General features: G+C 40.5%; 3 protein-coding genes across 8 annotated transcripts in view; 1 reads left to right on the top strand and 2 right to left on the bottom strand.

Moving 5' to 3' along the window:
- Positions 1–3,378, top strand: part of kif17 (kinesin family member 17) — a 14,125-nt gene extending 10,747 nt beyond the window's left edge. Inside the window, exons 14-15 of one of the 4 annotated variants that reach the window (XM_058373194.1) lie at positions 92–212; positions 1,304–3,378. In XM_058373194.1, the coding sequence (XP_058229177.1) occupies positions 92–212; positions 1,304–1,461 (279 nt within the window). In that variant the 3' untranslated portion in view covers positions 1,462–3,378. Of the gene's footprint in view, positions 1–91; positions 213–1,282 lie in introns of all 4 variants that reach the window. The other 3 variants (XM_058373193.1, XM_058373192.1, XM_058373191.1) reach the window with 3 other exon arrangements.
- zgc:158258 (uncharacterized protein LOC791186 homolog) lies at positions 2,827–8,385 on the bottom strand. 3 transcript variants are annotated; one of them, XM_058373197.1, is made up of 4 exons: positions 7,374–8,385; positions 5,724–5,868; positions 4,662–4,858; positions 2,827–3,421 (listed from the first exon to the last, which is right to left on the bottom strand). In XM_058373197.1, the coding sequence occupies exons 2-4, from the start codon at positions 5,796–5,798 to the stop codon at positions 2,827–2,829; spliced, it is 867 nt and encodes a 288-aa protein (XP_058229180.1). In that variant the 5' UTR covers positions 5,799–5,868; positions 7,374–8,385. The 3 variants fall into 3 exon arrangements, with proteins under 3 accessions (XP_058229180.1, XP_058229181.1, XP_058229182.1); XM_058373198.1 differs by lacking the exon at positions 7,374–8,385 and having other exon boundaries at positions 5,724–6,442; XM_058373199.1 differs by lacking the exons at positions 5,724–5,868; positions 7,374–8,385 and having other exon boundaries at positions 4,613–5,143.
- Positions 8,386–8,513: 128 nt separating this feature from the next.
- On the bottom strand, positions 8,514–14,249 carry yod1 (YOD1 deubiquitinase). The gene is made up of 3 exons (XM_058373196.1): positions 14,181–14,249; positions 11,717–11,933; positions 8,514–11,075 (listed from the first exon to the last, which is right to left on the bottom strand). The coding sequence occupies exons 2-3, from the start codon at positions 11,922–11,924 to the stop codon at positions 10,387–10,389; spliced, it is 897 nt and encodes a 298-aa protein (XP_058229179.1). The 5' UTR covers positions 11,925–11,933; positions 14,181–14,249; the 3' UTR covers positions 8,514–10,386.
- Positions 14,250–14,901: the final 652 nt, after the last annotated feature.

Raw genomic sequence — 14,901 nt, 5'->3', positions numbered from 1 at the left:
ACAGTTTCTCTATCATATCTTTGAGACTGTATGATAAATAACGTAAAACACAATGTTTCTGCAATTACACACCGCACCTTTATTTCTGTAGGAGGAGGAAGACCGTTATAAGGAGATGCTAAACCGCAGCGACAGTGAAAACATCGCCAGTAACTACTTCAAGATGAAAAGGGCCAATCAGCTTTTATCAGGAGAGTCCATGAAGAACCTCGGTAAGAGCACCAGTTTCCTCCTTTTGTTCCTGCAGGTATAGTGCGGGATTTCAGTGACATCCTTAGCTAACGAAGTGATCAGAGAAGCTTATAAAGCTATAGCTCATGACCAAAAAAGCACAAATTTTTACAGTATATAAAACAAAAGGCTAAGGAAATAATGACTGTGCTTTATTAGATATATGTATATATAACCAAATGCAACTAGAACATGTTTCCATTCATGTTTAACTTTTTAAAGTTGACCTGAACTCTTACACGATGATTTCATCCACGACTTCCTGTTTCACTGAGGTGTAAATATGAGGAACATGTAGGATGTTTTACCTTAAATGAGTGGTAAAGGTGCACTTACCTTTCCAGGAAAAAATAACATGCGAAGGGTACGAAAGACCTTAGTGGTAAGCACTGTTGCCTCACAGCAAGAAGGTCCTGGGTTTGAATCTCGGGTTCGAACAGGCAGGGGCCTTTCTGTGTGGAGTTTGCATGTTCTCCCCGTGCCTGCGTGGGTTTCCTCCGGTTTCCTCCCACAGTCCAAAAAATGCACATTAGGTTGATTGTTAATTCTAAATTGCCCATAGGAGTGAGAGTGAGTGTGTGTGGCCCTGTGATGGACTGGTGACCTGTCCAGGGTGTACCCTTGCCTTTCGCCCAATGCGTGCTGGGATAGGCTCCAGCAGATCCCCGTGACCCTAATTAGGAATAAAGCGGGTATATACAATGGATGGATGGATGGAGGTACGAAAGACAAAGCTTAAGGGTCCTATTGGTTGATTGCAAACATCCAATCACATTCTCTCACCAATATTTAACAATAGCTTTTTAAGATGTGATCATGTGACTATATCACGCTGTGTAAAACCCGTTGTTTCACTGTGTTCAAAGGTTTTCTCTTCCCATTTCGGTTCGTAGTGACATTTCAGCTTCTTATCTCAGCAATGGGATTAATGAAGGAAAATCTCAAAGCTTTATTTACTATAAAGGCCCTCCAGGTAGCAAACGTGTTTCTGTCCTGACGGAAAGCTTTATAGCGAAATACAAGCTCTAACGTTCCACGTCTTCTTACACAGCCAGTCACTCTGCTGTTCCAGGAAACGGCCCGTCGCATCAGAACCCCTGTGGATCGAACCCTAACGCGGAGGCCCTCCTCCCTCGCCCGTTTCGCCTGGAGTCTCTGGGCATCATGCCTGCCAACAACAAAGCCAAGAGAAAGAAAAGCAAAGTGTACGTCTCCTGTGATGGTATCTGATCCTCCATTTTACTGTCTTCGTGAGTGAACCACACGGCTTTTAGGTTAGAAGTTCAGAGTGAAGGAGTGTATTTTTTACATCGCGGCTCTCTTGATTAACATTTATACACTGCATATGCATACAAATGAGGAAAAATACACCTTCCATCTATGGCTATAAATAAATCCCTTTAATGCATGAAGTAATTGATTATTATAGCATGATGATGATTAACTGAGCTCAGGGTAGTGTGTGTGTGTGTGAAAGTTTCCTTTATCAATTCTGCCAATTAATCAGCATGTGATTAATTAAGACATCAGGTCCTATTGGTCATGCACAGCTGGAAAAAAATATTAGCAATAATTCCCTCACATACCTTCCCGTCTTTTCCCTCTCTCTCTCTGTCTCTCTCGAAGTTAACAAGACTCCTCTGTCCTGAATACTTCCTGTAGCTTACAGCTTTACACTGACACTGGAGACTCCTTCCATGAATAACATTACAGTAACATTTTCTTCTTACAGAAATAAACTTCCCTCAGACTTTTTTTTTCTTGGGAGGTTTTTAATGATAACATTTATTGCCTTAAAATTGCACAAGCCATACAAATCCCTGTATTTTCTATAGACACAAAACGAATATTAGAACCAGTGCATTAATATTTACATTTCTGGCATTTAGCAGACACCCTTATCCAGAGTGATTTACATTTTTATCTCATTTTATACCACATGAGGGTTAAGGGCTTTGCTCAGGGGCCCAGAATTGGCAGCGTGATGGACCTGGGATTTGTCCTCACAACCTGCTGATCAGTAAACCCAACACCTTAACCACTAAGCCACCACATCATACTACGAATCTGGGATCAGTAACAGAAAAAAATCAGCTTTAAATCATTTCATCAGCGCTGATGCTGTAAATGTTTGTTAAGGGAGCCTTTATCTGAAGTGACAGTCATTGCTTATGACTAGTATTTCTGTAGGCTGTAACTGTAGACTGATTCCCTCGACTTCTACACGCACTGAAATTTGTATCACTGTCCAAATCGAATGTGTTATTAAAAGTACAAATTGGGAAAAGTGTGGTTTAAAGTGAGGTCTTTTTTATATAAAGGGGCTCAGAAAAATGTATACACACTTCAACATGAAAAATATATGCATAAAAATGTTATTACTAAATTTATAAAAACATTAAAGGGAAGTTTTAAGTCGTGTTTGAATTATGCAATCATATTAGGTGCTCAAAGTGGTCACCATTAGCGTCCAGACGCTTTTGGTTTCGGGGGAAACTGCTGTATGAACAACATTGACTACAGCGTCCGTCATCCATTTTTTGGGCCCCTCTGTATTATACTTTCACATTCACAGAGTTAACTGTTTGGTAATATTTAGTCTTTAAGCACTCCTAGTCGTCTTAGAGCCCATTGCTGGTCCTCATCTTCATCAGGAACCATCTGTAGGCTTAAGCTTAGGGCATGTGATAGCTTTTGGATGGCCAGTTGTTCATTGTCGGAGACACTGCTCTTCAAGGACGCCTCTTGTTTGTGCTTCTGAGGCCGGTCTGGAAAGGAGCTTGACAATGGGGCATCCAAGCCTTGTTTGTTTTCTGGCATTACATTTTTTAGTAGACCTAGTTTACGTAAAGCCTCCAGCTTGTGCTTATCTGGTCTCATCACACCAGGAGAACCATCACAGGACAAAGACCCCCAGTCTGATGATGCTTGATCCTTTTGTTTAGGAGGGATGCTAACATTGGTAGTTGCCTGGACAAGAGGTATAGGAACCATGAAATTCTTCATTCGATTGATGTGATGCTTTTTGACCATAGTGTAACCTGACTCTGGAAATCTTTCAGCATCATCAGTGGAGAGACCGCCGTCCTCTAGGGAATCAATGGTCTCCTCTAAGAACTTGAGACAATCCTTTTCTTCTGCTGAGAGATCTTGAGAGCTTTCAGTCACAGGAATAGAGTTGCAGGATGACCTGAAAGCAGCAGGAACAACACATACGGTCATCTCTGCTCTTAGGTGCCACACAAAAATCAAATCCTTTGGTATAATATCTCTAGTCTTTGGTCAGACAAAGATAACATAGCAATAAAAATCAGCTGGTCATGTTTGGAGAAAGAAGCGTTGTTCATGTTGTTCCTGAGAACACCACACCTACAGTGACGAATGAATCGAAGCAAGCATGACAGGAAACATAACAGGAAATATAAAAGAAGAACAGACGAAACTGAATTTGGATGTTTCAACACAACTAATATACACTATTTTGGGACACCCCTCCAAATCATTGAATTCAGGTGGTGTTTTTCAGTAGTTGGGCTCGGCCCCTTAGTTCCAGTGAAAGGAACTCTTAATGCTTCAGCTTCATACCAAGACATTTTGGACAATTTCATGCCTTGTGAGAACAGTTTGGGGATGACCCCTTCCTGTTCCAACATGACTGCACACCAGTGAATAAAGCAAGGTCCATAAAGACATGGATGAGTGAGTTTGGTGTGGAGGAACTTGATTGGCCTGCACAGAGTCCTGACCTCAACCCCACAGAACAATTAAAATGGAGACTGTGAGACAGGCCTCCTCGTCCAACATCAGTGCCTGACCTCACAAATGCGCTTCTAGAGGAATGGTCAAAAATTCCCATAAACACACTCCTAAACCTTGTGGAAATCCTTCCCAGAAGAGTTGAAGCTGTTATAGCTGCAAAGGGCTGGACAACTCTGTAAAGGCAGACGTCCCAGTTTTGGCCTGACTCACAGTCTCTGCTCTAATTCATCCCAAAGGTGTCAAGTTCCTCCACACCAAACTCACTCATCCATGTCTTTATGGACCTTGCTTTGTGCACTGGTGTGCAGTCATGTTGGAACAGGAAGGAACATGAAATTGTCCAAAATGTCTTGGTATGCTGAAGCATTAAGAGTTTGTTTATGGTTATGACAACATACTTTTTTGTTAAAAAAAAGGCCAAAGACATCAAGTGTGTGAATCTGAGGTAGATATATACACTGGAGGTATACTAAATAACATATACACTGGAGGTATACTAAATAACATATACACTGGAGGTATACTAAATAACATATACACTGGAGGTATACTAAATAACATATACACTGGAGGTATACTAAATAACCAAAACAAAAGTGTCTGAATACTTATTTCTCCTCACCATATAACTGTACACACAGTCTGTTGAGTAAAGCTCAGTATACACCTACATGTCCTGATGAACTCCATGTGCTGTGCGCTGATGGTTGTTTCCAAAAGACTGAGACTCCTCACTGGACAAATCATCGTCCTCTGTAACGGTGGACTCGATTATCTCCTCCAAATAGCTGAGGCAAGCCTTCTCGTCTGCAGAGAGATGCTGTGTGCTACTATCACTCTGACACTCAGCTCCAGAAATATTGGCACCCTTAGGAAAAGAATTAACCACATGCTCAAAGCTTAGATTTAATTTGCAGTACATTTTCAGAAAAACCTTTTTGGTTTTGTGCTGGATTCAAAAGTATTGGCACCCCACAATTCATTATGGCCTTTATTTTATGGGTAGCTATATTTACGAAAATACTTTTTTGTGTGCAAGTGTAACGAGAGGTTTTTTGTTAAAGGAAATGAATTTTTAATGAATTCATCACCCCGATTTATTAATTTATTTGTTTGTTTTTAATACAGTAGCTTTCAGGAAGTTTCTCTTAAATGACGCTGGAGTTGTAGTCTGCTTTTGGTTAGTATTGTGTTGGCCCCCTTTTGCTGCCAAAACAGCCCTGACCCATCGAGGCATGGACTCCACTAGATCCCTGAAGGTGTGCTGTGGTATCTGGAACCAAGATGTTCAGCAGCAGATCCTTTAAGTCCTGTAAGTTGTGAGGTAGGGCCCACCCCACCTCCATGAGCCCTACCTCTCAGCTTACAGGACTTGAAAATACATTTGATAGATACTGACCACTGCAGACCGGGAACACCCCACAAGAGCTGCAGTTTTGGAGATGCTCTGATCCAGTGGTCTAGCCATCACAATTTGGCCCTTCATCAAACTCGCTCAAATCCTTACACTTGTCCATTTTTCCTGCTTCTAACACATCAACTTTGAGGACAAAATGTTGACTTGCTGCTCTAATATATCCCACCCACTAACAGGTGCCATGATGAGAAGATCATCAGCCTTATTCACTTCACCACTCTCAGTGGTCATTATGTTATGCCTGATCCGTGTATTTATCACATCCACCAAAAAAAAAGTAATATATCAGGGTATTCATGCAAAAAGTTAGACTCACAGCTGGAGAGTTGAAGCTGATAATTCTGTCCCAGCTCCTCTTATTGTCTGTGTTTCCATGCGCTTGTCTCTTCATGTTGTTGTCTGGCAGCGTAAAACTTTCTTCAGCCTTATCATGAAGATGTGATGTTTGTTGAAGCGTATACCTTATAAATTATTATAAAGCAGGAACAGAAACTATTACAACGTGAGAACTGTCCTTCATCTGTCTATGATGACTGACATCACTTGCATTTGGGCTAAGTGTGTGAAAAACGATCCGCCAAAAACAACCCTTCGGTTTCAATCTAGTTCATCAGCGTGACCCGCAAGTCAAACTCCACTTCCGTCTATTTCAATGTGACATGTTTGATGATAAAATCCTTAGAAATTTTAAACAGAGGCTGTGAGTTTTGGGGTCGTCAGTATGAGAAGCCCGAATAATACTATGTTCTGTAAAGATACTCTGATTGAGACCATGTCCATTGTTAAAAGCGCTATACAAATAAAAATTGAATTGAATAATAGATCATGTCCAGATTTGCAATAAGAGCTTGCATTTGTATTCAAATCGCCTCAGATCATGGTCACAGAATTCACTGATTTTTATCATTTTATGCCAAACTTAGCCATCAGTGTGATTGTGAGATCTTTTTATCTATGGGTGAAACATCACACGCACATTACTTTTACATTTGAGTGCAATACACAAACAATACAATCACAAAGAGTGTGTCTGTGTAAGGCTTTACAGTCATTTCAATGGAAACAGTTCGTGTAAAGTTTATTACTCTACAATGTTTGATGTACAAAGTCCTTATAATCAAACCAGTCACACCACTGAATTGTATCACACCAAAGATCTGATCTCTCAAAATGATCACCTGATTCACCCTAAACTATTAGAACATACAGTTTTTTCTTTAAATTAGAGACATGTTTATTCTACTTACTTACCTAAATTATAGTTCTAACACATCTTCAAATGAATCCTTTAACATTTGACCTTTTTATTATAAGCCTCATTACTGAAAGTAAAACCTGTTCTCTGGACACTCGGGTATTACTGGACTGAACTCTGGTAAAGATCAATTATTTTGCTTATTGTAATGTAATTATTTACATTACATTTAAAATATCTGATTTAACTGTTATAATGTACGATCTGTTTAACTGACTGTTTGTTACAGTAAAAAAAAAAAAAAGACTCGGTTCCTAAACGACTCTTTCTCCATCACGGCCAGTTTTAAGGTTCATTCGGCTTTTTTTTTTCTGATAAACAAACAACAAAATGAATGGGAAATGTATTTGTATAACGATTTCTATTCGAACATTATCCATTCACACACGGAAAATGAGAAAGGTTGCTGCTAATGTTAATAGTAAAGAGTCGATTCAAAGAGCCGATTCGTTCGCGAAGTGAAACAGTTATTCCGCGGCTGTTAAAGGAGTCATAAAAATTTCTATCGTGATTTTTCTGTCGTAAGTAATTTTGTTTTGACAAATGGAATTAATAACAAATAACAGGTTGATGTTGAAGTTTTATTCTGTTTAATTAGCAGAACAAGATCAAGTGTATCCCTACTGATTCATATGAAGTGGCACTGGTATACTAATGGTCCATCTTTTAAACAAAATACATAGATGCGCTTTTATTGATTAGGAAACTTACCTGCCCTGAGGAACACCACGGGGTAGTTTCAGTGTGTTGGAGTGGTGCACTTTGAGATACAGCTCCCATAAAGTGGGGAAAAAATTGCCCTGAAACAGGTGGGACTAGCGGTAACCAATCAAAACGCAAGGCGCGGCACACGCTAAACCAATCAGCTTTTAGGAAACTGGTAATAACGATGATCTAGACAGGTATCAGGATTTATTCTATTCTGTCTTAGTTGTTTCTAGCTCATATTCTTTCATTGATTTGTTAATAATTAATGACTAAAATGTTTTCTAAAACGACACTACTTTAATCTGCGATGAATTCAGTCTTACTTCCTAAACTTTAATCCTAATATTTAGTCAGGTATTTAACAGTCTTTTGGATTTTTCACAGAAATGATCCGTCTCTGAATCCTCACTTTATTTACAGAATAAAAGTTTTCTGTAAGGAGATGCACTTATGAAAGAAGACTTCTGAGGTTCCTTTAAGTTTTCCAGTCACCACAATGCGAAAGCGGTCAAGATGGAGTGTTTATCTTTTAAACTACTAACTTTTTAGAGATGTGAGTTGGCTCCTGGTTCAAAATAAACTGCTAGAGAAGGCGAATCAAGATGCTGTATTGTTTTGTGAAGGAGACAACATCTTCTCAAACACCAGTCTTTGGCATTCGGTAGAAGCCCTGATCAAGAGGGATTCACACTATTAGGGCCTGGCTCAAGGGCCCAGCACTGGCACCATGGCATTGATGGATTTCTAAACACAGAATTATACAGTCTGAAATCACAAACCTGTGTTTTACAGCTGTTAGAGTCAAAACGTTCTGACTTGAAAATTCATTATTATGGTAGAATATCTATTATTAAAAGTGCTGTATAGCTAAAATCACCTGAATACATTTGAAGTGTGGGAATATTCATAAGCAGCTGTTTATCCTAAATGTCCAGTGTTCCTTCGGTCCATTTGCATTATTGAAAAAAAGCAAAACAACTTGCGTAAATCTTCAGTCGAACAGCGTGATGCCTCAACACGAACCTTTATTTCAGGTATCTTACCCACTCACATCTCACTCAGTAACGACGCTTTAATCTCACGTTTATGACACAAAGATTGCCTAGATCAAACTATCAAAAAAAAAAAAAAAAAAAGGAAAGAGAGAGGAGAAAAAAAACTTTAATGATATTAACACATTTCCTTTGGCCTCACAGTGGAACAATTCTGTAAAATGGAACTTGTCCAATAACTTAGAAAGCTTTGTAGTGTGTGGACAGTACCTGACTGGAAATGTATTGAGTTTGTAGAACTTGGAATACATTCTGTATAGTTTATCCACGTGTACTACTCGAGTGACTTTGCCCCAGTGTTTCTGTAACGTCTGATATGACACAATTCTCCACTTAAAAATAAAAAAAACAAAAACTCACTCATGGTTCAGTCACTTAAGAAGAAAACTTCCTATCCAATTTGCAAAGTGTTTTGCATACGCCGTTAAGAGAAACACACACCGCTAGGCAATTTAATGTGGAACCGAGTCGAGCATCAGCACCGTTATCTCTACTCAAACACACACACACACACACACCAAGGCCTGAACTCTCGTTAGTTTAACAAGCACTTGGAATGAGAAGCTCAGAGATAAGAGCGAATACAGAACCGTGATTGCTGCCGTACACCTTCTGCAAGCACTTCAAGTAACGGGTAAAATTCAGACACGGAGCGTTAGGACCGTCTGGCGTCATCGATTGTTCTGAAAAGGTCAGGGATGAAGAGCGAGGAGCAGGATCGGAGCAAAACATCTTCAACACTCCAGATTTGACTATATTAAAGGAAAACTTCACTGTGAAACACATTGTAAACATTACACACAATGAAGTGCAGGTACAGGACATGACTGAAACGTTAACCTTAGCTCGGGTGTCGCGATGGCGATGTTCAGATTGAAATCAGAGCTTCAGAAGTTGAGTGTACTGATGAGAGACATTAAAAGGACTAAAGCGCCGCTGCATCATCTTCATTCTCAGCCTTCAGTGTTTCATGATAAAGATTAATATGCACTTCGTTCAAGGTGGATTTTTCCTTTAACTGTCCACACAGCCACTGATTTATTTAGCGCCGTGAAAGCCCGCGATGTTGAGCGACAGAACGCAGATGTGGACGCAACTGTCTTAAAGTCTGACCTCAACATCGTGCCACCGATTCAGATACTGGATCAACGTTGGGTTTGGTTGATACCTTTTTATCATAGTGATAATATGTATTTAAGAAAAATGCAGGTAAAAATGTGCAAAGTGCAACTGATGCATTGATGCCTTCTAATCTGACGATTCTGCAGGTTATAGGATGCTTCCACAATTATTTATATGAATCAGACCTGGATCAAAAAGCTAAAAATATACTAATAATATTGGCTGAGGGAGGTGTAGAGTTAAAACGGCACGTGTAGAAGGTACAAAATGACAGAATAAAGTAAGCAAGCCCTTGCCAAGTGTGTAAAAATCCTCTTAATCACCCGAGCTCATTCTAGCAGTCCGCATCTACAGAACAAAATGTCGCCTGTAACCCAAAACACACACATGCATGGTTCACGTCCCGTACCTCGCTTGGACGCCCTCGGGAACCGGCAGTTTTGGTCCTCACCTGAGTGCGATTGCTGTGTTCTCACCTTCACAAACGAGGAACTCACGCCAGGGTTCGATAAACACTGCATATGTGAAAGCACCCTTAAGTTTTGGTTTGAATCGAGGCTCAGTCGATTAGGCAACAGACTCAACTGCTACTAATACGTTTGTTTAAAAATGTTATTACAATACTGTGAACGCAAACACACACACGCGCACACACACTCACACACACACCAAATTAATGCTTTAAACTTCGTTAAAGAACGTCAATACCCAGTGTCATCCATAGCTGCGATGGGGGAGGGATCAGAATAACGTGAGGTAGAGAACGGCACTGAGACACAGCTGTGAAATCATGAGAACATGTAGCATTGTGGTAACAGACACTTCTGACGTTTGCGAGAGTTTTAAACCTCGCCGAAATTGGTGTGGCCCGTCTCCTTGGCGTGTTCCCTCGCCTCCTTCTGTCCCACCAGGCCAGTCTGACATGTCATGCAGCGCAGCGCGAAGCGGTTCACGTCCGTGTACTGGCGTTTGCGGCGCGCCTCGTCGGCCAGCTCTAGCGCCTGTGCCAGGATGACGTCGTCAGACGTGGAGAAGATGGTCTGCGGCGGACAGTCTGTCCCGGGTACGAGCATCTGGAGTGGGTCGTAGTGGATGCCGTCGTAAATGAGCAGCACACGCTTTCTGTAGCCGGCGTCCTCGCCGAAGCGGTCCACGCGTACCGTCTGCGTGTCCACCACACAGATCTCACACTGGTAATACTTCGACAGGATGGAGAGCTCGATGGCTCCGCCCCACGTGTCGCTGCGGCGGATCCAAGTGCAGTAGTCCTCGTTACTTTTTCCCAGCACGGCTTCGGAGTACGCGGTGGAATCGTGGGCTACGATGTGGGCTATCAGCTGGCGCAAGTCGGGCGCACAGGCCGCGTTATACACGCCTCCCTCCACCACGTAATTAACACTGGTGAACAGACAGGAGTTATCAGCGGGTACGGTGCGACGCTCCAGCACAGGTCTACAGTCCAGGAGCAGGGGTTTTGGAGTGGTGACGACTTTAGGCTTGTTCTTTTCCTCCTCTACAATCAGCGTGTCTCCTAGGAGAGAATTCAGGACTCATGAGAAAATACTGACAGGACAAGGACACTTTATTTCACTTCATCACATTGACAATAATCTCAAAAATTCTTTGGCATTTACACCCACATTTAACAAGTAAACAAAGATCATCAGATGATAATCAACACCTAGCAGGTGCTTATTCTGAAAACGCTTAATCAGCACTCTTAAATTTATTGCTGCTCAGTGTTTTGTAGACCACAAGATGCTGTTTTTGATACTCAGACTTCCTGCCACAATCAGGTCTTAAATCTTGATGAGGCCATGAGTTTGATACTTCTGCAATAACACTGCTGTAGCTGATCCATAAGTAGGTAATAGCTGGCCAGTCAATCAACGTATAAATTAATATCTTACGTTAAAATGTTGGTCTGTATTCTGCTTAAATGGTCACGTGACAGGACACGGATGCTTGTGCAGATGATCAGTCAAATCAATACCAGTTCATAATTTACATTTCTACACTGCCCTCTAGTGGAGAAACAGAGATCAGCTTCTTTCAATTCACTTAAGGACCTCCTTTCACTCTGATGACAGTTTCTAATTTCCTTCAGCAAGCCTGATCCGAACCCATTATCAAGCTGAGTGTTTTTCAGCTCCTGCTCTAAAACCTCCTCACCTGATTTTATGGGGTAATCTTTCAGATGTGCATCTCCGTTGCGCAGATCCAAGCTGGAGGGTGGATAGCCCACCATGATCTTCTGCACATCGCATGGGATTCCTGTCAGCTCCTCCACCTTGTCTTTCAGCTCCTGAACACAGGACTGGTGCGTCAGGCCTTGCATCAGATGAGTCCCGTTCTTAGCCTTACACCGCAATCGCAGCATCCTGAGTCCCTGACAAGAGAAAGAAATACCGGTGAAAAGTTTCTCAACACCCAGCGCTACCTATCTATCTATCTATTCAATTCAAAAAACGTTATTTGTCCCCAAGGGGCAATTAAAGGCACGTGAGCAGCATGAAGGGCATAATAATAATAATAAAAATACAGTTAAAAAAAAAAAAAAGTAACAGAACAGATGTGCCATGACCCAAATACTGTGAATAGTTCAGAAAGATGTAAACATGTGACTGGGATACAGTGCAGACAGGTTATTAAAAAGCAATAAAGTATTTTTCAGTGATTTAAAAAGGTTGATATTTACAAAACATTGCACTGGTTATTTATAGAAAAACAGTGAGAAGAGTGATCTAATATGTAGGTGAAAATATACAAATAGTTGTCTTGGTAATATACAGGTATAATAATTTACAAGTTGCAGTAAGTCACAAGTTATTGCACTGATGAGTAATAAATAAATAATATATACAAGTAACTGGTCATGTTGGGTGCTAGAATGTGCAGTGAGAGAGTCCTTAAGGTGCATAATAACTGAGGGAAAAAAATCCCCAGGTGGATACCCGAGTCCCTGTATGCGTTCTATCTATCTGTCTGTCTGTCTGTCTGTCTGTCTGTCTGTCTGTCTGTCTGTCTGTCTGTCTGCCTGCCTGCCTGTCTGCCTGTCTAATATAGTATATTTTAACCCACAAAATAAGACACAATGCATAGTTTCTGCAGAGCTATGAAGTCTGGTCATCTTTTAATATGAAAAGATAACAAAGGCTTTCTACTTATTAGTGAGTTATGACTAAGCAGGAAGCTTTCCTCCTCACGCACGGATCGATCCTGAGCTCAGGTTGCTCTTTGAGTAAACCTCGCATGTGGGTTTCCTCAAGGTTCTCCGGTTTCCTCCTACCTTCCGAAAAAACATGGAGGTAGGTAGATTAGCTACACTAAATTGCCCCTAAGTGTCGATATGTATTTACATAATGCCCTGGAATCCAGGCTGTATTCCCATTTCATACCCAGTGTTACTGGAATAAAGAGCCTACTGAAGATAAATGAAGCCTTTTAATGGTTTAACTGATCACGTGACTCGGTTTAATCCATCTATCCATCTTCTATACCTGCTTTATTCCTAATTAGGGTCACAGGGATCTGCTGGAGCCTATCCCAGCACACATTGGGTGAAAGGCAACACCCTGGACAGGTCACCAGTCCATCACAGGGCCACACATATAGACACACAACCACACACACTCACAATCACTCCTATGGGCAATTTAGAATTAACAATCAACCTAATGTACATGTTTTTGGACTGTGGGAGGAAACCGGAGTACCCGGAGTAAACCCACGAAGGCACGGGGGGAACATACAAACTCCACAAAGAAAGGCCCCTACCTGTTCGAACCCGGGATTCGAACCCAGGACCTTCTTACTGTGAGGCAACAGTGCTAACTAGGTTTAATCCAAGTCTCAAAAACAAAAAACTACTGTTAGGTTTGGTGATATTTTAACAGATAATGGCGGCTACAAAGAACATTACCCCTAACTTACAAAAATGTCTCTATAACACCCTGAATGAACCCTGGTTTAGTGGGATTCGTTGTTTTTGGTGTTTTAAAAGAGATTTTTTTACCCTAATAAATGATTTGGTCAATACAGGAGCAGGCTCTCAGAGTCGCTGACCACAGTAATGTATAACAAAAGCTCATCCTCTGTCATTGTCCACTCACAGGCACTGATGCAGCACTTTTATAAATAAACAGGCTAACTTTAACATGCTGGAATAAGACATATAACATTACAAGACCTTTAACATACTTATAATAAAGTTTATTTCTGTAATCATCTCATAAATAGCGCTAGTTTGTTTTTATGCGCGTGACCGAAGAGAATAAAATTGAAGCCATTTTATTTGCCTTTATAACACAGAGAACAATAAATATTCTACAGGGCTAGATCTCATAAATAGTGTAAAAAAATCACAAATAAAATCTGTAATAAATACGTACAGCTTAAACCTGTATTTAGCGCGTGAACGTGTTAACTACCCGGCGCTAAGGCTGACCACCGGGAATCAACTAGCTAGAACTAGCTAATTAGCATTAGCTGGCTGGCCAAAGTAGCTCAGCAGATTTGTTTCTGTTTGTTTATCGCGGTTGTATTCTGTATTGCTGTAGATAAACGTGTCAGAAGTTTATTTTTAATCTAATTATTTTTAACGTTCAATACATTTTCAGTACTCCATTGTACTCACCTCGCAGCGCTTCTTATAACAACAACAGAATTGACACACTGGCCAATAAGCCACGGTGAGTATGTCGTCACCAGTGTCTGCGTACTTCGTCATCAACGTGCGTGGACTTCTTCGTTTGACTACACGAGTTTATTAGACCCCTCTATTTTCGTTGAAAAGAGCTCAAACACTCGTTTAAATGAAAAGTTATGCATTGTGAAAATCTTTTACATTTACACAGTGTTCTATATATTTATTATCTACTTCAAAGCATGGAGTATCTTAACAAAGGTTCTTAATATTTATTATCTGCTGCCAGTTTGCACGTGCACTGTACTGTAATGTAAATACTGATATAAATATGGTTAAATCCACAACTGTGTCTCATATCTATCTATCTATCTATCTATCTATCTATCTATCTATCTATCTATCTATCTATCTATCTATCTATCTATCTATCTATCTGTCTGTCTGTCTATGTATCAAAGCATGGAGTATCATAAGAAAGGTTCTTCATATTTATTTTCTGCTGCCAGTTTGCACGTGCACTGTACAGTAATGTAAATGCTGATCTAAATATGATTAAATCCACTGTGTCTCATATCTATCTATCTATCTATCTATCTATCTATCTATCTATCTATCTATCTATCTATCTATATGTATGTATGTCTGTTTGTCTATCTATCTTATTACATATGCATTTCCAGAATGCATAAAATGCATTAAATGCATTAAA

This window comes from Hemibagrus wyckioides, linkage group LG21, assembly GCF_019097595.1.
Source record: "Hemibagrus wyckioides isolate EC202008001 linkage group LG21, SWU_Hwy_1.0, whole genome shotgun sequence".
NCBI classification, from domain to species: domain Eukaryota; kingdom Metazoa; phylum Chordata; class Actinopteri; order Siluriformes; family Bagridae; genus Hemibagrus; species Hemibagrus wyckioides.
This window is presented reverse-complemented; position numbering and strand designations above follow the sequence as displayed.